The sequence below is a fragment of the Vulpes lagopus genome, chromosome 5 (genome assembly GCF_018345385.1).
Source record: "Vulpes lagopus strain Blue_001 chromosome 5, ASM1834538v1, whole genome shotgun sequence".
In the NCBI taxonomy this organism is placed as follows: Eukaryota; Metazoa; Chordata; class Mammalia; order Carnivora; family Canidae; genus Vulpes; species Vulpes lagopus.
Genome location: NC_054828.1, coordinates 61,741,510 through 61,765,035, shown reverse-complemented (window position 1 = coordinate 61,765,035; position 23,526 = coordinate 61,741,510). Strand labels below are relative to the sequence as shown.

Genomic DNA, 23,526 nt, shown 5'->3' with positions numbered 1-23,526 from the left:
TGCTTAGGATTCTTAAACTTAATTGAGAGAGTGGCTCCGACCCTTATTATATGTGCTTTTCTTTGTAAAGCATAAGCTGAATAAAATGAATCTGTGAGATTTCTTTCTTGCTCAAGTGATACGTGAGAATTTCCAAGGTCCTTCGTTATCTGTACTTAACGGACTCCCTTAAATAATCTCACCGGTTTGACTTCATTTCTTGCTGTCTGGCCTCTAGTGTGTTACCTTTCCAGGAATACTATGGCAAGCATGCTGCCCCTTCAAAGCCTGTACACTTCGTGTTCTTCCTGTCTGTAAACCTCTTGCTTCAGGTACCCGCATGGCTTGTTTCCTCTCTGTGCTCCTCCAGGTTTCTATTCAAACGCAGAGATTTGGCCTTCTCTGACCATCTTAATACAACTTTCCTCCCTCACTGTCAATCAAGTCAAGCACCTTCCCTGCTGTTTTACCTCGAAAGCACTTAGAACCATTTGCCATACTATATATTTTTAAAATGTATTTGTACATTGTCTACTCTTACATAAGTGCTTTGAGGGCAAGGGTTTGTAAAATTTTATTTAAGTCACATTTCCAGTGCCTCACACAAAGTAGTCCATAAATAATTATTAAATTAAAAAAACCTGTTTCTTTTTGAGTTGTGAAAGAACTTTGGGCATCACAGACTTTTCTTCCTTTTTTTTCTTTTTTAAAAAGATTTTATTTACTTATTCATGAGAGACATAGAAAGAGGCAGAGACACAGGCAGAGGGAGAAGCAGGCTCTCTGCGGGAAGCCGGATGTGGGACTGATCCAGGATCACGACCTGAGCTGAAGACAGATGCTCAACTGCTGAGCCACCCAGGTGTCCCCAGGCTTTTCTTTTTACTGCCATTGAGTGACCAAAAGGGACCCTTTCTGAGGAAAATACCAATTTATTTGACCAAAATTAAACATATATTTGTGAATACATTTATAGATTGATACACTTCAGGTTTTCCTTTTTATCTGGGCATTCGTTATGGTTAATGAATTTGATCTCAGTGTAAGAGAATGAAAAAAGTTAAATAGATTGGTAAAACTATTAACATTTTTCGAATTGATGTGAAAGAGAAGTTTGGAGAATGAGAGTCAACAATGTGTCTATGTATATAGGAGAATATCACAAGGTTAGAATTACTTCCTTGAAGCAAAATTTGTTGGGAAATCATTGGAAGATTTTGAGGGATCTAGTAGTATAATTAAAGAAATGTAATTAGGAATTTGATTTTTACGGTCATTAGGGTAGTTTAGAGAAGTCAAAAATTTAAGGACATTTACAAAGGAAAGTTTGGTATATTTGAGGTTTGAAATAATCTGAACAAGAAAATTGAAGGAGAAATGGTGAAACCAGGAGAATTTGAGGAAAAAACAGCTGAGAGAAGCTATTGGGGATGTAGGATATAAGGGAGGACGGTACTTGGTCTCAAATGGCTTCAAGGTTGTGCTGATTAAGGGATGGAAGAGGAAAGTTCGAAATATCCATGTGGCATTGTCATTGCTTTAGGATAAGGGATAAGAACATAATTTACATGCCTAGAAAAGAGGCTTGTAAATGAGGTGGCACTTGTTTGCTGTGCGATGCTTTTGGAATATGGTTTCTTTTCTATAAATGCCGAATTGGTGGCTGCCGGGGGTGGGGGTGGGGAGGAGTAATATTTTCACTAGGGGTGGCAATATGTGTTGTTTCCATTATATATTGTAGATAGAGGCACCTGGGTGCCTATCAACGCTCCGTGGTTGAGCGTCTACATTTGGCTCAGGTCATGATCCCAGGGTCCTGGGATTGAGTCCTGCATCATGCTCACTGCAGGGAGCCTGCTTCTCCCTCTACCTAATGTCTCTCCCTCTTTCTGTGTGTCCCTCATGAATAAGTAAATAACATCTTAAAAAAGTAAATATTGTAGATAATTTGGATGAATAAAAGATACTGACCTGTAGTGTTAGAAATACTGAGGTGATTTGGGGGAAGAAAAGTTAGATGTATAAAGATGCTTTTTTTTAGGAGTACATGGCTGGCTTAGTCGGTACAGCGTAAGACTCTTGAACTCAGGGTCGTGAGTTTAAGCCCTATTTTGGGTGTAGAGATTACTTAAAAATTTAAAAAAGTCTTTTAAAAAAGCTGCTTTTAGAATTGGGGGCTTTGTTTTTTAATAATTACTGTTTTGGGTTGAGTTTCCTTTGTAAAACTTAATTTCAACACTACCTTTTACTTCTTGTTAACTTAATAGGTCTGTTAATTTAATAGGTGACACTTGTGGTTCTAGGTAGTTTTGCTACAAGCATCTTTGCTGCAAGCATTTTGATGATGTAATTTTGCCATAAAAGATAAATAATTGGCTGACAATTTGGTTTCATCAAACTGATTGAGAGTTTAGTTTCATTTCTCCATTGACCCGGTAGTCCCATTTTTCTATTATCTAAATCTTAGCCAGCCCTCATCATGATCTGTACAGTGGTGCAGAGATTTGAACCCATTTTCCCATGAACTTTGGAATGTCTATCAGTAGATATGTGACAATATGCCAAACAAACAACAGCTAGAAGGCTTTCACAACACAATATGAAGCTAATTTACAAATATGAATCGTAGTATTTATGAACTGATGCTGCTCTTAATGAAGGAAGATATTTTACCCTAAAAAGAAAAAGTGCAATGCTGAATGAGGAGACAAATCAACAAGCAAAAAACTTTATAATACTATGAACAAAAGACTTTGAAGACAAGTGCTTAGGTATAGTCCACAGAATGAAATCAATTATTTGCATAGTATTGCCATGAAAATCTACATTATACATTTGATGTATTCAAATATTTTGAAACTCACAAGTCTTTCAACTTTGTTATGTCCTTTTTAATGAGTGTCCTCTTTTTTGTGATTTTTTTTTTTAATAGCCAGTTATGCTGTGAAAATGGTGGTTGTCATAGGAGGTTGGGGAGAAATTTTTTAAGCATAAGGTATGTAGGATGGAAAGTATATTAATTGGCTTTTAAGATACACTATCAGGTATCTCAGCCCATTTAGACACGAGGCAGGAATCTAGAAGGATACAAAGGGCAGAGCAATTCTTTCAACAGAATTATTGTTCTGCTCTATAGCTTTCTTATCCGCTCCTCTTCCCAGTTGCTTCAGACTTACCCTTCTCAGCCTTCTGCAGTGTTAACAGGGTAGAAAAAAGAAGGGTGGGTCTAACCTAGATAGCACAACCAGAACTTCTGAGCACTAACTGTATGCACAGTACTATGCCTGGCTCTATCATACAAATATGAGTGACACGTGGTCCCTGTCATGAGAAATTCACAGTAGGACAGTCTAGTGGGAGAACACCCACAGTCTTCGGTAATACTTCTATAGGGATACTTGAAGAATTAGCTTTCCATTTTAATAATCTTGACAAAAAATGATTTTGTATATGGTCAAAAAAGTAAGGCTATCATGGCTTTTCTTAAGTCGATTGACAAGACTTTTTTTTGGCAATACAGCTTTACTTTAAATTCTTCAAATTTTACATTACTAAAAATCAGTGTTATTTAAAAGTATCTTTTTAGTACAAGCATGTTGTGATTCATAACATTTTATTTAGTCTTTAAGCTATGTTTTCTTTTTCCTAGTCCCCTAATGAGTACTTTTGATCTGTCATTCAAAAAATTTTCTTTTCCAGATTAAAACACTGTTACTCTAGAAAACTGTCTAAAAACCCATTAGTAAACCGCTTTAGATAATCACAGGATACATTTTTCTTTGCTTTTTTTTGTACCTTGTTAAACTGATCTCACACATGAACTTTCTTAGAATCAGGCAGTTCCTAGTTCCTATGGGACTTCCTGTTTTCTTAAATAAAAATAGAAAAGCACCTCAGAAAGGAAACCTGGTCAGTGTGAACTACTTTGTAGGCTCAGTTAGTCTTAGTTGGGAACTGGATTATAGAGATCCAGTTATCTGAAAGCTCTGAATGTTTTGCATGTAATTTTCAAATAGATGATAAAGAGAAGATTCTAAATAGTAACCATTAGAGATACTACATATTTACTGTAAACTTGTTTGCATTTTTTTTAGGGGAGATGTATGAGGGGAGGTTGGATGAAAAGTGCTAAATCCTTTTTATAATAGATATTGGCAATACAAAATTATTTAATATTGAGGCAGTTCTTAGCTACTTTATCTGTATATTTGTTTCTTGCCAACTTTTCCAGATGTTAGCAAGCAGTAGGAAGTTTTTTGTTTTTTGTTTTTGTTTGTTTTTTAATCATTAGAAGTCAGAATTTTGAAAGAATTGTTTAGTTTTAAAAAGCATCTGGTAAATTTCTTTAAGTAGTAACTGCTGTTGATCTATATTTTGAGTAGAAACCAAGTTTGGTGGAAGCAATATAGTTAGTAGCAGTAATAGGTAACATGTATTAAGTGCTTGATACTAAGCAGAGCATTGTATATAATTAATCTCATTTAATCTTCACAACAACTATATAAGTTAGGTATCATTGTTACAGCCTTTCTTTATAGGAAAGTACACTACCACTTAGAGTAGCTAAGCAGTTCATGGTCATGTTAACTAGTAAGTGATGGAACTGGGACTTGAACTCACTTCTCTCATTTATTACAGAGAAAACCACAGATTCAAGGTAAGAATGGTAAATATAGTGAGTCGCAAAAATTACTACCCTTACCTTTATTATCATTAGTTTGTTTACATTTTGTTTGCTTGTTTACATTCAGTTATGGCAGAGTACATGCTGGCATTTCAGGGGGCTTGTTTAGGGGATTCTAATTCTCATTCTCAAATGATGCTAATAGTTGTCTTTTTTTCTTTCTTGATAGTAAAAAAACCCTTTGATGAAACATTTGGAAAAATACAAGTAAGTAGAAGATCATAATACTGATATTTTGTCTCCTGTTTTATATGCTAAAAGTATTAGGAAGACTGTCAACTAAAAAAATGCTCATTTTAAAAGTTCTTTTAAATTGAAACAGTACATTTTCTTACTTTGAATATTCTTTAACGATAATATGATTAAATCTGAAACAGATTTTCTCCTAAGAGCTGAGTTGTTTATCACTTTAGGGTAAAAGCCAACTGCCAAGTGAAATGGTATTGGCATGTTAGCTGGAGATCAAGTCTTAACCCTTAGAGGTATGCCTGTTTAATAAGTTGCTGGGTATTCTGACAATTTTTGTCCTCTTTGCCATCATCTTGTCTCTCTGGATCTTTTGTTCATAGGCATGCCTATTTAATCATCAGGAAGGCAAAGGATTTAGAAAGAAACATGACTGTTAGGCTACCTATTTATGATTCCTTTTCTTTTCAAGGATCTGTAATACTAATTTCAACCTAAATCTTACATGAAAATATTTTTCACTTACTTTCATTATAGGGACTTCAAAGATTAAGGTATTTGAACTCATATTATAATGCACAGTTAGTTATTAATTTACTATAGGAATTGACAGTAATATAGACCTATATATAAAAATTGGTTGTGCTTAAAGGATATGTCATAATATGTAATCAAATCTATAGAATATTAAGATTGTTAGAGAGGGACTTTGTAATGACCACTTTTAGTAATATTGTGATATTTGTTTTTAAAAAGGTTTGTCAGTTATGATATTAAGTATAATGCTGCTATTGGCATTATCATTTAAATCCGTACCATATACTCACTGCACATTTAATGAGAGACTTGATATAAACAACTGAAAATTGTCTTGAGAAAATTGGCTGAGAATAGAAGGGGGAACTATTTAAAGGTGACAACATATGAGAGAATTTGGGAGAGTTGCCCTAAAGTCTGATTTTTACCCACCCAAGAACAAGAATGTTGCTTCAGAGAATGATATGGGTTACTAAAAGAAAAGTTGGCCCTTACCAAAAGAGACAGTTGGAGGATAGCTATTTCAAATTACAGTATAAACGCATTTCTGTTTAATGAAAGATTACTTGAAAGCTTAGTTTAAGTATGGTTTATTTGTAGATCTTTAAACTTGTTTTCAGGGTGATTAGGAAAGCCAGCACGAGACACCTTTCAAGCTGAATGTTAGGAGACAATCGGAAAAGCAGTCAGAATGGAAAAAGACTGTAATGAAGCTATAAATCAGTATAAGTTTCTATAAGAAGAGAACTTTAAAATTTGATTTATATGTTTTTCAGATTGATTTCTAGTTTAGCATATTGATGCTAAAGATAGTTGAACCAAAGCCTTTCTTTTTCTTCTTCAAGATTGATTTGTTCATATTAATAACATATTACATAAAAACTAGTTAGATCGTAATTTAATTGATCATGCACTTGAGATCATTGTAATATATATCATTTTGAATAAATTGCCATTGGAAAAATAATTTTTGAAAAAATTATAGTTTAGCTTTTTGGGTGCTTAAATTCTCTATATGATGTACTGGTATATATGTATGTTGTCTTATGGATTCAGTTGCATCTGATAAGATTTTTTTATTTCTTCTACTTATCTGTTCCAGTGTTAATATCTATGAATCAAAAGATGAAGTTTATTCTCAGGCCTCTGGTATTCATTAGAGATGTAATCACAGAGCACAGGTGTCCAATTTTTGGATTTTTTTATTTTTTTTATTTTTTTAAAGAATTTATTTATTTATTCATGAGAGACAGAGAGAAACACAGAGACACAGGCAGGAGGAGAAGCAGGCTCCATGCAGGGAGCCCAACGTGGCTCAATCCCGGTCTCCAGGAATCAGGCCCTTGGCAGAAGGCTGTGCTAAACCACTTAGCCATCCAGGCTGCCCCTAGTTTTGTTTTTAAAAGGGGAATGGGATTGGGCGTGATCAGGATATGTGAAAAAAAAGGAAATCGGTCTCTTTTCCAGATAAGGGAGAAGACAAACTTCAAAACTATTAGGTACTTTAATCCCAAAGCTTAATCAGATTTGCCTGTATGTATCAAGTCCACAAGTTATGCATATCATTAGAACTCTTTCTCATTCTATTATATTGAATGTATTTATTAAAAATAATTTTGTGGTTTAACATATCACAAATGCATAGGTTTCAGAATCCTGGCTTTCAGCCCCAGCAGTTATTTTTTGATGTCTGATTCTTGCAGTTTGGAGTTTTAAGCATATACAGAGATAAAGCCTAGCTTGACTCAGAATCTGCTTGAGATAGAGTTGAGCCAAAGCTAAGGGCTGGAAGGCAAGGGGGAATGTCACTTGATCTCTATCAACCATCTTCCATAAAACCAGGGACTCTCGTGGTAGGGTAGAAACTTTAATGAGTTTTCTTCTTCTTAGCATAAGCAGTTAATTGCTGCATTGACAAACACGTGCCACTCATAGCATATACACTTGTCTCTGTCCCTGAAAATACAGCATGAAAATAATTGTATTAGGTTGCATGTCATTAGACATATAAATGTTACTTTCCTAGCTTTTTATATACTGGTCCTATTTTTCCAGTATTACTGTTTTCTTTGACACATCAGGAAGAAAGGAAATAATAAAGATACAGCCCCCTCTTGAATCATGAACTTATTCCAAACAGCGTGATAAGCTTACCCCTTTTCCTGACTTACATTCTCCCATTGCTGTGTGGGTCCTTCTTCATTGTGATTGCTCTGAAATTGTGGGTCTCGTTGCCTTCAGTTACTTGGCAAGGTCCTTAAACATTGAAATGATCTCCTCTCTGGTTTTCTTTCATATATTCAGAGTACTATTCCTGGCGCACAAGTCTGTTTTATTTTTCTCCTCCTAAATTTTTAGAATGAAGTCAAACTCTTTGTCTTGGTCCCTAGCAATTGATTCCAAACTATTTTATCAGTGTTGTGCTAAATCAAAGCAGGCTATTGGTTATGTAAGGAACATATAACCAGTGCCTTTATGCCTTTGCTCATGCTTTTTCTTCTGACTAGAATTCTAGTCAATTCTGTTCTTCCTGGGAAGCCCAACTTAAATATTCTTTCTTCTATAAATGGAGCTTCCCTTCCCTCTTTCTTCTGTATTTCCATTATACTTTGTTTGCAGCTTTAGCACTTAAGTATGTTTTTTAGCCTTGAGAATAGGAACCACCTTGTTTACTAGGCCTCTTGCTTTGCTGAGAATAGTTCTTCTATTACTAAATACTTTATAAAGTGTTTGTTTTGCTTTAATGGTTTATAAATTTATACAGGACCACTTGACAAAGGTCAAGGAGAGGTTGATTATCAAAGTATCAGTATTCATTTCCTTATTGTGTGGTTGAATCAGATTAAGACAAAACATGAAGGGCAGCCTTGAAGTCTCATAAGAACAATATATATAAGTGTGCATTGTGTAAAGGAGGATTGGGAGCATTGCTTTGGTGTTTGGGGGAGTTTGTTGTATAGGAGACTTTTTTTTCTTCTTCTTCTTCTTCTTTTTTTTTTTTTTTTAGCACTAACCTGAGTGCCAATTTCCCAATCAGTCCTCAAGAAAGTAAAATGTTTAGAGTGATGATTTAGATTCTTAGATTAAGGCTTTTTTAAAAAAATTATGGTAGCCATTGTTTAAATGTGAATTTGTCTTTTGGATTATGTAGCTTCCATGATTTTAAGTTATTTACTGTTTTTTTAAAGATTATTATTTGGTATATGTTTTTGAATTGGATATTTTATAATTTCTTTTAATTTTAGGAAAGTAAGAAAAATCTTATGATGAACACTTTATACAAGCTTCATGATCGATTGGCACAGCTTGCAGGTAATTGTTTTAACATTCATAGTGTCTAAAAATGTTTTGAAAATTAATTTGTATATGTAGCATTCTATATCAGCAGAAATAGTTTTTCCCAAGACTAGTGTTATGTTTGTGAATTTTCTCTCTGGAAATTTTTGTTACCTGTACAGAATAGTTTTTATTTTTATAGATATATTTAATCAAGGCCTTTTTCCTGCCTGTCCATATGTATTAGATGAAATCTATATTATATAATTCTAAAGTCAATCCAATTTGTTTATTGTATTAATAGTAACAACAAATTTTGAAAGCTAGATATCAATTGAATTGGGTAAGCAATGAATTAAAACCCTAGATTAAATATAAAAGTGTAGATTTTCCATTGATTAGGTATCATTTCCTAGGATAAAGGTAATATATTTTAGAATTTTTTCCTTATATTCTGCTCTTACTAAAGTCTTTTAGCATCTGTACCTTAGCTTTTTTTTAGTTATTCTTATTTCACATATGATCTAAAAGAAGAGACTTTGGATTTGCTTCTTGTTAAAGAAGTTACAGAAAAGAAAAAGTGTAGTTTTCTAAACTTTTTTATGTAGCAGATCTTTTTGTAGACATAAGATTCTGGTACAAGGTAAATATGAAAGTTCTTTGGTCGATTGGAGACATTTAGGATCCTTATAGTTTCCCATCCTCATATCAGTCTTTTTTTTTTTTTTTTTTTTTTGCAGGGCGATGCCCTTAACTCTAACTCTGGCCCTTTTTTTTTTTTTATGCTCATAATTTTGTGTATATCACTAAAAGCCTTCTTTGCATTAACTAACTGGCTGTCATATTCATATACGGCAAGCTAATGACATTTATTTGGTATGCTGTATGTAGTACCCAGAAATAGGTTAAGTATATACTATTTGGCTACCACAGGCTTCTACAGCTGTCTCTACAGCATTGTTTTATGCAGTGTGCTAGATCAGCATAATTGGGGTGCTTTTAAAGATAAAGATTCCTTCTAGAGCAGGGGTCAGCAAACTTTTTCCTGTGAAGGGGCCAGATAGTAAGTTTTTGGGGCTTTGTTTGCTGGACTTTGTCAGAGGTACTAAATTCTGCCATTATAGCATGAAAGTAGCCACAGATAATACATAGATGAATGAGTATGGCTGTGTTCCAGTGAAACTTCATGTATAAGAATCAGTGGCAGGGCAGATTTGGCTATGGGCCGAGGTTTGCTGACCTCTGCTGTATATCTGTGGAAACTGAATCTTGGAGGATGCATCATAAAATTTGAAGACGTAGTTGTTTAATAGCTATTTCTACCTTTTTTATGACCGTGACCATTAAAATCTGACTACTTGCACAAGTCTCATAAATAGGAATATGGCTACTTTTTTATAATAGAAAGGTTTGCCAAGGAGTTACTTTATTATACTTCCATGTTAAAAAAATGGTTTTTAAAAAAATCATATGAAGAGAAATAGAGCAGGAAGAACTTACAATTTAAGTTCAATATGAGGAAATTGATCTTTAATAACCACAGATAGCCTGAAAGATAAGGCTTTGGATTCTCTTATAAATTGTTATAAGGGAAAAGAAAGGTGTTATAAGAAAGGTAGTTTTGTATGTACTGTGTTTCTTTGCAGAAATCAGGTCATAACTAGAAGTTTCTAATTTTCCTGTTGATCTGTGTTATGATAATTTTTAAGGCAGGCACATACTTTGCTAAAGATAGGCTGAACACTGTCTTTGTATTCAGAATGTACATTTTAATTTGAACCTTTTTGAATTATTAGCTTTAGTAATAGGTGTGTAAGTTACCACAATGAATTTCCCCCCTGGAAAAACAGTAAATCTGTGGAGGGCCTTCTTTGTCCCAAGATCTGTGGATAGGTTCCTACCCTGGCCAATGATTTAGTTGGAAATAGAAGAAGACATGTTCCTACCTGGACTATTTAGAAATGCATTTAAAGATTGTGGTTTATGTAAAGGTAATTGTTTATATTATCTACTGGATTTTTATAGGAAATTAAATAGTGTTTATCTTTTTTATTGATTATAATATGACCTATAATTGTGTAATTTGAATATATTTTGATTAATCATGTTTGTTTTCTTCTCTTTAACATAGTACTGATTCAAAATTAATAATATGCTAATCTTTCCAGGAGATCATGAATGTGGCAGTTCTAGTCAGAGAACACTTTCTGTCCAAGAGGCAGCTGCATATTTAAAAGTAAGCAGTACAATTAGAATTTTGATAGCTATATTCTTAAAGTTTATATAAATTATTACAACTTGTACAAAAGTACCACGCATTTGATTTCTTTAATTGTACTGTTAGAAGCTTGGGTCTATAGTTTGGTGTAATGTGAGCATGCGTGAGCAGTGGGGAGAGGGAGAAGGAGAAGGAGAAGGAAACAGATTCCCCACTTACCCACTCAGCAGGCAGCCCGATGCAGGGCTCGATCCTAGGACCCTGGGATCATGACCTGAGCAGAAGGCAGATGCTTAACCAACTGAGCAACTCAGGTGCCGCACGCCCCCCCCCCCCCGCCCCCATGTGACCTTTATTATATTGAGGTAATTTGCTTCTATTCTTACTTTGTTGAGTGTTTTTAATCATGAAGAGGTATTGATTTTGTCAAATGCTTTTTTTTTGCATCTGTTGAGATGAGCATGTGATTTTTATCCTTCATTCTGTTAATGTGTATCCCACTGACTGTTTTTTTTTTTTTTTTTTGTATATTGGACCATCCTTGAATTCCAGGAGTGAATCCTACTTGGTCATGGTGTATGATCCTCTTAGTGTGCTGTCAAATTCATTTGCTAGAATTTTGTTGAGGATTTTTAGCATCTGTATTCATCAAGGACATTGATTTGTATTTCTTTTCTTATAGTGTTTCTGTTTGGCTTGGCATCAGAATAATGTTGCTCTCGTAAAATAAGTGCGAAAAAATGTTCTCTTCAGTTTTTTGGAAGAGGTTGAGAAGGATTGGTAATGTTTGGTAGAATTCCCCAGTGAAGCCATTAAGTCCTGGGCTCTTCTTGTTTGAGAAGTTTTTGATTACTGATTCAGGCTCCTAACCAGTTACAGGTCTGTTCAGAGTTTCTATTTCTTTGTGATTCAGTCTTGGTAGGTTATATATTTCTAGGAATTTATCTGTTTTTTTCTCTAGGTTATCCCAATTTGTTGGCAACTAATTGTTCATAATAATCTCTTATGATCCTTTGTATTTCTGTGACATCTGACTTGATATCTTTTCTTTCTGATTTTGAGTTTTTCTTTTGAGGCTTTGTCAGTTTTGCTTATCTTTAAAAAAAAAAAAACCAGCTGTTCTTTTTATCCTATTCTCTGTTTTATTTATTTTTACTCTGATCTTTAATATTTCCTCCTAACTTTGGGCATAGTTTGTTCTTTCTCTAGTTCCTTAAGGTGGTTTATTTGAGAGCTTTTTTAATGTAGCTGTTTGTCACTATAAACTTCCCTCGTAGTACTGCTTTTGCTGTATCCCATTAAAAGCTTTTGGGCTTTTTGAATCTGAATGTCCATTTCTTTCCCTGGATTTGGGAAATTTTCTGCCCATCTAGTGAATTTTTTAATTCAGTTATTCTTCAGCTCCAAAATTTATTCTTTTTAATTTTTTCTCACTTTATTGATATTCTAATTTAATTTGTGTGTTGTTTTCTTGGGCTGGTTGAGCATCTTTATGACACTTATTTTGAAATTTTTGTCAGGTAACTCCTATAGGGACCTCCTTTAGGGTCAGTTTTTGGAGATTAATTTGTTCCTTTAGTTAGGCCTATTGTTACTGTTTCCATCATGTACCTTAGTACTTTGTCGGGATCTGTGCATTTGAAGACACAGCCATATTTCCCAGCCTTTAGAGATTGCCTTTGTGCATAGGAAGACCTTTACCCATGAGCTCAAATAGAGATTCTGGGGTGCTCTCAAACCTTTTCTGTGGATGCATCTTCTCTGGATTTGTGGGTGCAAATTATCAACTAAAAAGGTTTTCCAGGTTTCTTTTGTCAAGATACTGTAATCTCTTGCTCCCTCTGGTGTCTGTTTGCTGTACTGTGGGTCCCCCTGCAGCAGCTGCAGGCTGTCCTGCTCTTTTTTTGTTCTCAGCAACCCCAGGTGTTTAGACTGAGTCAGGTCTCCTCAGTGCTCTGAGACATGATACAGAAGCCAGTCCCTTTGGCAGCTCCCTGAGAACTTGAGACATTGGACACATGTTCCAACTCTTTCTTTCCTCAGGGAGAAGCCAGGAGTTTGGGGTTTTTCTCCTTCTTGTTCTTCATCAAGCTGTGGAGAAGGGCAGTGGCGAGTTCAGATCATCTCCTTTGTTCTCTGTTGCCTCCAAGCTATCAGTGCTTAGATTCAGGCAAGACAGAAACCAGACCTCTGATAGCCCTCAGAAATTCTGAACATTAGAATTAGTTCAGTCTTTTCTTTGCCTCTTGAAGGAGAAGCCAGGAGTTGGGAATTTTCTTCTGGTTGCGCATGTTGTGCCATAGGGTGAGGCTCTGGTGAGCGAGTGCGACTAATTTTCCTACTGGCTTCCATGCTGCTTGTTTCACACTTGCTTGGGTTACAGGAGCCCTTTTTAACTAGTTTCTGGATTTCTTACAAAGGGAATTGGTATGTGTATTGTTGAATTTGTGTCTGTATAGGGAAAGGATGGTCTAGGGCTTCCTATTCTGTCGTCTTGTTGATGTCACCGCCTCACTATTTTTTTTTTTTATTTAGAATATAGTATAATTCTAAGGGTTTCAGCAAAGTTGTGAAGAGTTTCCCATGACATGCTTGTTAAAAAAGAGAAATATGGACTGTTTTTAACGTAATTTAGATTAACTTAATCTACTTAATATAGATATCCAGAAGATGTTAAGACAGTATAATATCTTGGAGATTTAGATGTGGATTCACATTCTGGCCATATAGAAGCTATGTGTCTTGGTAAAGTTCTTTCACTTTTCTGTACCTTTTTCTTAGTATGAAGTGGACTTAATTCTTGTCAGAGTGATTGGGAGACTTAAGTGCTCAGTGCCTGATGGTTAGGGTAGTTTCCTAGTAAATTTTGCTTTTTTTCTGTGTTTCTTAGTTAATTAAATCCGAGTTACTCTGGAGAGAGTTTCTTTTTTTTTTTTTTTTTTTTTAATTTTTTAATTTATTTTTTCGTGAGAGACACAGAGAGAGAAAGAGGCAGAGACACAGGCAGAGGGAGAAGCAGGCTCCATGCAGGGAGCCTGACGCGGGACTCGATCCCGGGTCCCCAGGATCATGCCCTGGGGCCGAAGGCGGCACTAAGCCGCTGAGCCACCCGGGCTGCCCTGGAGAGAGTTTCTAATACCATGCTACAGGATTTGTCTTCTCACCCTTCCTGGTTCTCATCTTCAGTTTCAGTTTTGACCTAGATAAGAACAGTGATGACAAACAAATTGTACAGAGTATAATAGCTAATAGATTGGATTGGTAAAGAATCAGGATCCAAAAAGATCTTAAATTAGGAGGAGTTTTGATTATGGGGATGGAAGAATTGCTAAATGGATTGTGGGGGTGGGAGCAAAGAAGGAATTGGATTGAGTAGGCTACAGAGATCATAGAATAAAGTATTCCTGAAAGAGGGCATAGCATGTGGGAATTCAAAGCAAGCAAGTAGTTCTTTATGAGATAGTTACAAATGTCTTTATTTCTAGCAGTAGGAAAAACTGTGTTCCCAACCAGCACTTCCTTCCTGCTTTCTCTTCTCTTCCTCTCTCTCTCTCTTTCTCTCAGTTAAATATCTTAGGTAATGGCACAGATATGTGTTATGGTTGGTCATAAATTCCTGAAACAGGATTAATTTACACTTCAGTAGAACCTCCAGACTCTTAAAAGCTCCTGAATACTCTATTTAAAGGACTAAAGGGAAGGGATAAGGTTTGATTAGTATTTATACTGGAGCTGAGGAAGAGGCAGGGGTTCCTATGGAAGGATGATACACCACCACCCCCATTTGATTGCCCCTATGGGTCATCAATAAGATAAAGTAAAAAGAAGGGACACAGAGCCAGGGTTGGGACAAGTCAGAATCTAAGCCAGGCAGCAGTAAGAGATGAGAGATTATTTCTACTAAAGATTGGCAATAGAGTAGTTATTGGACATATCCTTGCAGGAGTTGAGTTGGAAACTGCCTGTAATTGGGTTAAAAAAATTTGAGATTAATATCCCTGGAATTATTTTATGTTTTAGATTGGGTTTTACTTTTAGATTGGGTTTTACTTTTTTTTTTTAATTCAATATAATTTCTAAGCCAAGTTTTTACAAAAGATTTTTGATAGATCCAGTTTTAATTAGTTAAGTGAAGTTATTTTGTTTTTTTGTTTTTAAAGATTTTATTTATTCATGAGAGACAGAGAGAGAGGCGGGGGCAGAGACATAGGTAGAGGGAGAAGCGGGCTCCCTGTGGGGAGCCCGATGCAGGACTCAATCCCAGGACCCCAGGATCATGACCTGAGCCAAAGGCAAACACCCCTCAACCACTGAGCCACCCAGGCGTCCCTTAAGTACTATTTTTAATAATGTTTATTTTTTCAATATATATAACATTAACTTAGGCTCATGATTTAACTAATGGAAAAGAAAAGAGAAAAACATTTCAAATTCACCACCTGAAGGTAACCACTCATTTTTGATTCATTTTTCTGTAGTCTTTTCTTAACATTTTCATTCCTACAATTAGTATCACTATAAATCATAAATTAGAAATATTTCATATTACAAGTATTTATATATGTTTTTTCCTTAAAATTATCATGAGAATTTTCTGATGTCATTGTTCAGGTTTTTGAAAACTGCTCTTTTTATCACTAGATAATATTCCTTTGTATGATTGTATTGTGTCATATTGGTTTTTGGTTTGTCAGTACTATGAAAGCACTCTAATCTTTGCATATATAGTATATGATTTTCTGATTGTTTCCTTAGGAAATAGTTCTAGAAACTACTTGTTAAGGAGCATGAGTTAATGCTTTTGATATATATTGCCAGATTACTTTCTAATTTGGAATGGCCATTTAGCACCGTCTAGTCAAAATTGCTTATTTTACCCAAGTTCTAGTGTAAATATGGAAGAACCTCACTATAAAGCTGGTATCAAAAACCCATGATAATACATATATTGTAGGCTCTCTGCTTCTGGAGAGAGGTCTGTCATACATTTCATGTATTTGTACTATGGTTTCACCAGCAGCACAATTAAGTTTTTGGATTCAGCAGTAGATGGGCCACAGGATGCACAGAACTCCTATGAGTGTAAGCTGATTTTCCCCCAATTTCCATTGCATTTTAAGCACAATATAAGTAAATGCTTGGTGGAGTAAAATGAGTGAATAAGTAAGCCCCAGCAAAATTTTTTTTGAATTCTTGAATTTGATGCTTCACATTCCATTCTTATTTCTTCTACTTTCTCTTTCAAAGGAAATTTAAATAAACATGATGATTAACTTAAGTGATTTAAACACCTGTTGTCTAACTCTGCCAATGTTTTCTTGAAATTTTCATTTTTTTTTCCACGTTGATCATTTTTGAGAATGCAAGCTTGTTTTGATTTGTGAAAAGTTAAGAGGTCCCTCTGGTGGAACATTTAGGAAAAACATAGCATTAAATTTTCATGAAGAGACTGAAACTTCTTACGTTAAACGGTAGAAGCTTTGTATGATAACTTTCCAACTAAATGGTGTAATTAATGGTGGTTCATTTTCTAGTTCATTTTCAAAACCTTTTGAAACTTCAACACAATATGCTTATGATTTATGAAGAAAATTCTAGGAAAGAAAATAGCTGCAAAGTGCCGAATTATGAGGTTGGATAGGCTTTTATGGCCTAGCTTGGATTGCTAATCACTGCTAATAAAATTTTGTCTTTGTGGAAAAAATAAATGTTCTGAGAAATGGAATGATGGATACATTTTTTAAGAATTATAATCTATCAGGACACCTCGGTGGCTCAGCTGGTTGAGCAGCCAAGTCTTGCTTTTAGCTCAAGTCATGATCTCAGGGTTGTGGGGGAAAGCCCCACATTCAGCTCTGTGCTCAGCATAAAATCTGCTTGTCCCTCTCCCCCCCACCCCCTTGCTCCTCTCCCCATGCTCTGTGTCAAATAAATAAATCTTTAAAAAGATTATTATAATTGGGGATCCCTGGGTGGCTCAGTGGTTAAGTGCCTGCCTTTGGCCCAGGGCGTGATCCTGGAGTCCCAGGATCGAGTCCCACATCAGGCTCCCTGCATGGAGCCTGCTTCTCCCTCTGCCTGTGTCTCTGCCTCTGTCTCTCTCTCTCTGTGTCTCTCATGAATAAATAAAATCTTAAAAAAAATTATTATAATTTATCAAGTACAATTTATCTTAGGATTTACTTAATACCTCTGACCTCACAATGACCCAGCAAGGTGGGTGGTATCAAACCTACTTTATAAAGAAACTAAAACTCAGAGAGATTTAATGATAATATCATTCAGCTAGTAAGTGGTAGACCTGGGAATAGAATTAAAATGCTTGCTTTTCTCACTATACTGTTCTGCCTCTTAGATGGAAGGACTGGGTTCATAACTACTAGTTTCATCTTTTGAGTGAGCAAGAGACTGACTCTGAATAAGGTTTATAGGATTTGATCAAAGTAGATATATCTGCATAGATAGTGTACTTTTTTGTCTCCACTTGAGCCTATACATACAGCTAGTCAGTAGTGGAGTTGTGATCTCATCCCAGGCCTGCTTGATTTTAAGGCCATGTTCTTTCCGATATTCCGGATCTGAAAGATGAAGTGCCCATTGACTCATCAAGAGTTAAATCATAATTACTATTGATTTCTATGTCTCTTATTTTAATTAATTTCAAAGATAACATATATAGCATATATCATGTCACAATTAAACAGAATACTCCGTAACTGGAAAGCCACATAGTTATTACTATGTATATTACCATGTTGTGAGCTATTCAATAGGTTTTTAATCCTTACTCCTCCCTGTATCAGCATTTCTTTTCCTCCTTTCTAATGCTTTGTAGCTTTATTTAATGAGCTTTTCTTTTTTACATGAAATAGTATTATTTTTATACTGTGAAATTCTAAGTTCAAAGCATCTGATGTGAGTTTTAATAAAAATACATGTTTTTGCCAATGTTTTTGCAAATAAGGTAAATTTGGAATTGGGAATCATGAGTGTATGTTCACACATAGTATGTTAATAGGTTTGGTAAAGATTTAGGAAAATGTGCTTTGAATTTAGAAAGTTTTAAATGAAGTGGTCAGCCGTACATTGGCTGAGCTATTGCCTATAAGTAAATAGTAATAATAGTAATAGACTTGCTTTAAAAATTTGTGTCATCAGTGATTAGAAAATGGGCATTTTATGATGCAAGAATGCTTTACCTAAGAAGTTGGCAAACTACAGCCCATGGACCTGTTTTTGTATGGCCTTCTAGCTGTGGTTTTACAACATTTTTAAAGGTTGCTTAGAATATATGTGGCAGAGACCAGAAATTTATATGGCTACAAAGCCTGAAATAAACTTACTCTTTGATTCTTTAGGTGGCTACAAAAAAATGAATACCAAAATACTTTCCACTCTAAAAATCAGGAAGATGCTATGCATGCTAAGTGCCGAATTATGAGGTTGGATAGGCTTTTATGGCCTAGCTTGGATTGCTAATCACTGCTAATAAAATTATAAAATATGTATATAAATTGCATTCCCTTGAAATGGTCTCATAAGTAAACCATTTGTCACTTATTAAATATATTGGCTATACATTTTTTTGATATTTATAAATAATGATGAAAGATCACACTTATTTTTTTTTAAAGATAACAAGTAGCTTGTAGTTCTCTTTACCATCTAAAACCATTCTGGTAGTAGTTACACATAAGTAATGATACATAGCAAGATTAGTTTTGCTTCATAAAACTTTTTACACTTTCAATTTGATATATTAAAAAAAAAAACCTAAATGTTAGCATGAGCTGTTTAACATAAGCCAGGAAAAAGATTCAACTCTGACTTCTTCACAAAAATTCAATTTATAATACTGTAGAACTCTGAACATTTGTGGAAGTAACAGCCTGTTTCAGACCTTAATGTTCTCTTTAAATTCATTAATGAAGTTTTAAATTAATTATCAATTGTTTTTTGTATTTCGTGTATTCACAAAGGGACATTCCATGGTGGGGCACCTGGGTGACTCAGTCAGTTAAGCATCTGCCTTCAACTCAGGTCATGATCCCACCACGGTCCTGGGATCAAGCCCCATGTCAGACTCCCTGCTCAGTGGGGAGCCTGCTTCTCCCTCTCTCTCTCTCTTCAGCTCCCCCTGCTTATATGTGCACACACCCTCTTTCTCACAAATAAATAAAATCTCTCTTTTTTTTTAAAAGGACATTCCATGGTTCTGTTGTATTCCAGATAGTAAGTGGATATTAGGTAGTATTAACATGGGGAAGGAAAACAAAATGGGAAAATAACAACAGATACCCTTTTCTTACCCTTATTGGCTTATAAATAAAGGTTTTAAACTCATTGTTCCTCCACATACTTAGCTTATTAGAGTATGTGTCCTTGTTAGTATGAGTCATTATGTACATTTTTAAGGATAATTAATGAAGGCAGTAGTGCTATTTATAATATCTTCAGCCTCCTAAAATTTTTATAAAATTTAAATATATATAAAATATATAACTAATAAATTAGGAAATTTATGTGTCTTTACATTATTTGAAGCTGATATATATAGGTTAGCTTTCAGAGTTCTGTGTAATACAAAAATGTCATTATATCTTGCGTATTATTTTAATGAAGAACATATAAATAAATACAGGTAAATACAGCATTTATGTTTCATTGATTTTTAAAAAAATATCTATGGCTTATGATTTCACTTATACATGAGATCTAAAAAAACAAATGAACAAACATGCAGAAACAGACCCATAGAGAACAAACTGGTAGTTGCCAGATGGGAGGGGTTAGGGGATGAGCAGGACTAATGAAGGAGAGTGGGAAGTTCAGGCTTCCCATTATGAAATGAGTAAGTCATAGGGATGAGAAGTACAGCCTAGGGAATAAGGTCAGTGGTATTACAGTGGTATTATATGGTGACAGATAGTAGCTGCACTTGCAGGGAGCATTGCATAAACTGTTGGGACTACATCAAAATAAAAAGCTTATGCCCAGTGAGGGAAACAGCCAATAAAACTAAAAGGCAACCTACAGAATGGGAGAAGATACTTGCAAGTGATATATGCAACACAGGGTTAGTATCCAAAATATATATACAACTTACAAGACTCAATACCCAAAAAACAAATAATCCAATTAAAAAATGGGCAGAAGACATGAACAGACATTTCTCCAAAGAAGACATCTAATTAGCCAACAGACACTTGAAGAGATGTTCAGCATCACTCATAATCAGGGAAATACAGATTAAAACTACAATGAGATGTCACCTCACGTCTGTCAGAATGGCTTAAATAAAGAATATAAGAAAACAACAAGTGTTGGCGAGGATGTGGGGAAAAAGGAACCCTCATGCACTATAGGTGGAATGCAAACTGCTGCAGCCACTGTGGAAAATAGTGTGGAGTTTCCTCAGAAAGTTAAAAAATAGAACTACCCTATAATCCAGCAATCTCACTACTGAGTATTTACCCAAAGAATGTGGACACACTAATTCAAAGCAGTACATGCACCCCTGTGTTTATAGTGTTTATAGCAGCATTATTTACAATAGCCTATATATGGAAGAAGCCCAAGTGTCCATTGGTTGATAAATGGATAAAGACAATGTGGTCTATATAGTTATATATATATAGATATAATGGGATATTACTCAGCCATAAAAAGAAATGAAATCTTGCCATTTACAACATGATGGAGCTATAGAGTATAATGCTAAACGAGGTAAGTCAAAGACAAATATCATACCAAATCACTTACATTTTTTATAGTCCTTATTCATAAGTACACATTTTTATAGTTAAAAAAATATATAAATTGCATATTGTTTTACTTTTCTAAGCATACAGGTATTTAGCTGTCATCGTGATCATTTCTAAATGCATTCCCTTGAAATGGTTTCATAAGTAAACCATTTGTCACTTATTAAATATATTGGCTACACATTTTTTGATCTTTATAAATAATGATGAAAGGTCACACTTATTATTTTGTTTAAAGATAGCAAGTAGCGTGTAGTTCTCTTTACCATCTAAAACCATCCTGGTAGTAGTTACACATAAGTAATGATACATAGCAAGATTAGTTTTGCTTAATAAAACTTTTTACATTTTCAATTTGATATATTAAAAAAAAACTTGCCAGTTTCATAATAGAAAGTAAATTGCACTAATCAAATGATAAACCTTAACTTCCAGTGCTATTGAAGAATCTGTTGATAAAATGCAATAGCTATTACTTATAAAAATTCTTTTTTTTTTTAAGGAGCAGTTTTTTTTTTTTTTTTTTTTTTTTTTAAGAGAGAGAGAATCTTAAGCAGGCTCCACTCTCACTCTCAGTGCAGAACCCAACATTTGGCTTGGTCTCACGACCCTGAGCTGAAATCAAGATTCAGATGTTCAACTGACTCAGCCACCCAGGCACCACTTAGAGGAGTTTTTAAAAATGACTTCTTACTGCTACTTTTAGAAGTTCATTCTTTGTACTTAAAAAAAAAAAAAGTACATAAAGATATAAAATTGAATAGAACATTAAGCTCTGTGAACCCAGGCAATTTTGACAGTTTTGCTTAGTGCTACATCTATCTCTAGGTCCTAGAACAGTACCTGGCACATATTGGACCCTCAAAAATTATTCGTTGGCTAGATTTTCAATGGTATTAATTACAGTGTTACTTGATATATTGAAAAAATTGGTAACACTCTTAACATTCATTAATAAGGGGTTGACTAAAATATAAAATCACCAGCCATACAGTAGAAACACTGTTTTCTTGGAAAAAAGTAGATTGTTCCATGTTTATTGACATTGACGCAATATTTAATTTTGTGATAAATGCAAGTGGAATAACAGTATATTTAAAATGATACCACTTTTATTTTTAATGTTTTGATTTAAAAAAATACATAATCCACCTAGTTTAAGAACAGCAGTTCTTAAACCTTTATGAATTCAGTACCCTGTTACAGTCCTAAAACTACATTGAATATGGTAGATAGATAATTTTGATACATATTTACCTTATTAGAAATTTAAGCAAATTTTAAATTGTTTAAAATAAGAATGAACTTACTACTTGTTAACATAGTGTATTTTTATGAAAAATAACTGTTTCCCAAAATAAAAACGCTTAGTGAGAAATGGCATTGTTTTACATTTGTGCAAATCTTTTTATTTATTTATTTTTTATTTTTATTTTTTTTGTGCAAATCTTTTTAATCTTTACTATGTAGGCTAATAAAAAAACAACTGGATTTTCATATCTGCTTCTGTTTTGGGTCTGTTTCAATGTTTTGGCTGAAGTACATCAAGAAAATCTAGTCTCATACAGATACGTAGTCAAAACGGGAACATTCTAATACTCTTTTCAGATAATTGTAGATATTCTTTGTTGATACTGCATCAAAACTCTTTAAGAGGTAGTTTCTTCAAGATTAGTTGCAATGTGCAGTTTGAAGCCATATCAGTGATTTTTATAAAGTCTGTCTCTTGCCTGTAAAATAGATCTTTTACCTATGCAAGATTTAATAACTCCTGCATGGTTCATTTGGAAAATACTAGTTTGCTGTTTATGCAGATCTTCGCAATGTTGACATATTTCATTATGCCATACCACAAAGTCACATTCTTTAATATTACCCAGTTTCATTGCAGAAATTTTTAAGTATTGTGAAGTCATCAAACTCCTAGTAATGGATGCAACTTTTTCTAAATTTTACTTTTTACTTGAAAGCTTAAATGTTATCATTGGTAACAAAGTCAGCTGTTTTTCTTGAGTTGACATGCTTGCTTCATTCACTTACTGAGAAAATGTCAGTGAAACAGGCAAGTCTGAATAGTTTGCCATTTGTTCATCTAAAAATATAGGGTTCTATAAAAAAAAATTAGCTAATTCACTTTTATCACAGTGATACTTAAAAGACACATTATATTTCAGAAAACCCCCAAATCTGTAAATGTAAAAGAACCAAAAAGAAAATATAACAAAATATTAACTGTACTTACCTTAGGAAGATGGGGAAATTGTGACTTTTTTTCCCCTTTCATTTTTCTGTAATACAGTTTTGTTATGTAATACAGTTTCAAGTGTTATATAAAGATAAAAGTATGGTATTTATAGTATAGCGTACAGAATCAAATGAATATGAATTATTAGGAATACTTATGTTCTCTATTTTCCTTATTAGGATTTAGGCCCTGAATATGAAGATATATTTAATATTTCTTTGAAGTGGATTTTAGAAAATGGAAAAGATGTTGGAATAAGGTAAAGGATTTAATTTCCACTTTGACCACTTTGTGTAGTATAAGAAGTAATTTTGACTCTAAAGTCTCCTTAATTATTTTTAACTAGGTGTGTTGGTTATGGCCCTGAGGAGCAATTGACAAACATAACCGATGTGCAGTTCTTACAGTCCACAAGACCACAGATGTCTTTCTGGTGTCGCTTTCGACGTGCTTTTATTACTGTCACCCACAGGTTATTGTTGTTATGCTTAGGTAAGTTATTGGGATGAGAAAGAAGATACATGGCAGTCTAGAATTTTTATAGCTGTGTTTCACCAAATGGCAGGGTTGAGAATTTACTTCTGTGATAATTGCAATTATAAATCACATACAAAAAAAAACCAAAAAACAAAAAACA

General features: G+C 34.3%; 1 protein-coding gene across 2 annotated transcripts in view; it reads left to right on the top strand.

The window, feature by feature from the left end:
* The window catches only part of LEMD3 (LEM domain containing 3), a 73,229-nt gene that overhangs the window by 23,622 nt on the left and 26,081 nt on the right, over positions 1-23,526 (top strand). For both annotated transcript variants that reach the window (XM_041755353.1, XM_041755352.1), the window contains exons 2-6: positions 4,833-4,870; positions 8,632-8,698; positions 10,831-10,898; positions 23,069-23,148; positions 23,236-23,381. In XM_041755353.1, coding sequence (XP_041611287.1) covers positions 4,833-4,870; positions 8,632-8,698; positions 10,831-10,898; positions 23,069-23,148; positions 23,236-23,381 — 399 coding nt within the window. The remainder of the gene's footprint in view (positions 1-4,832; positions 4,871-8,631; positions 8,699-10,830; positions 10,899-23,068; positions 23,149-23,235; positions 23,382-23,526) is intronic.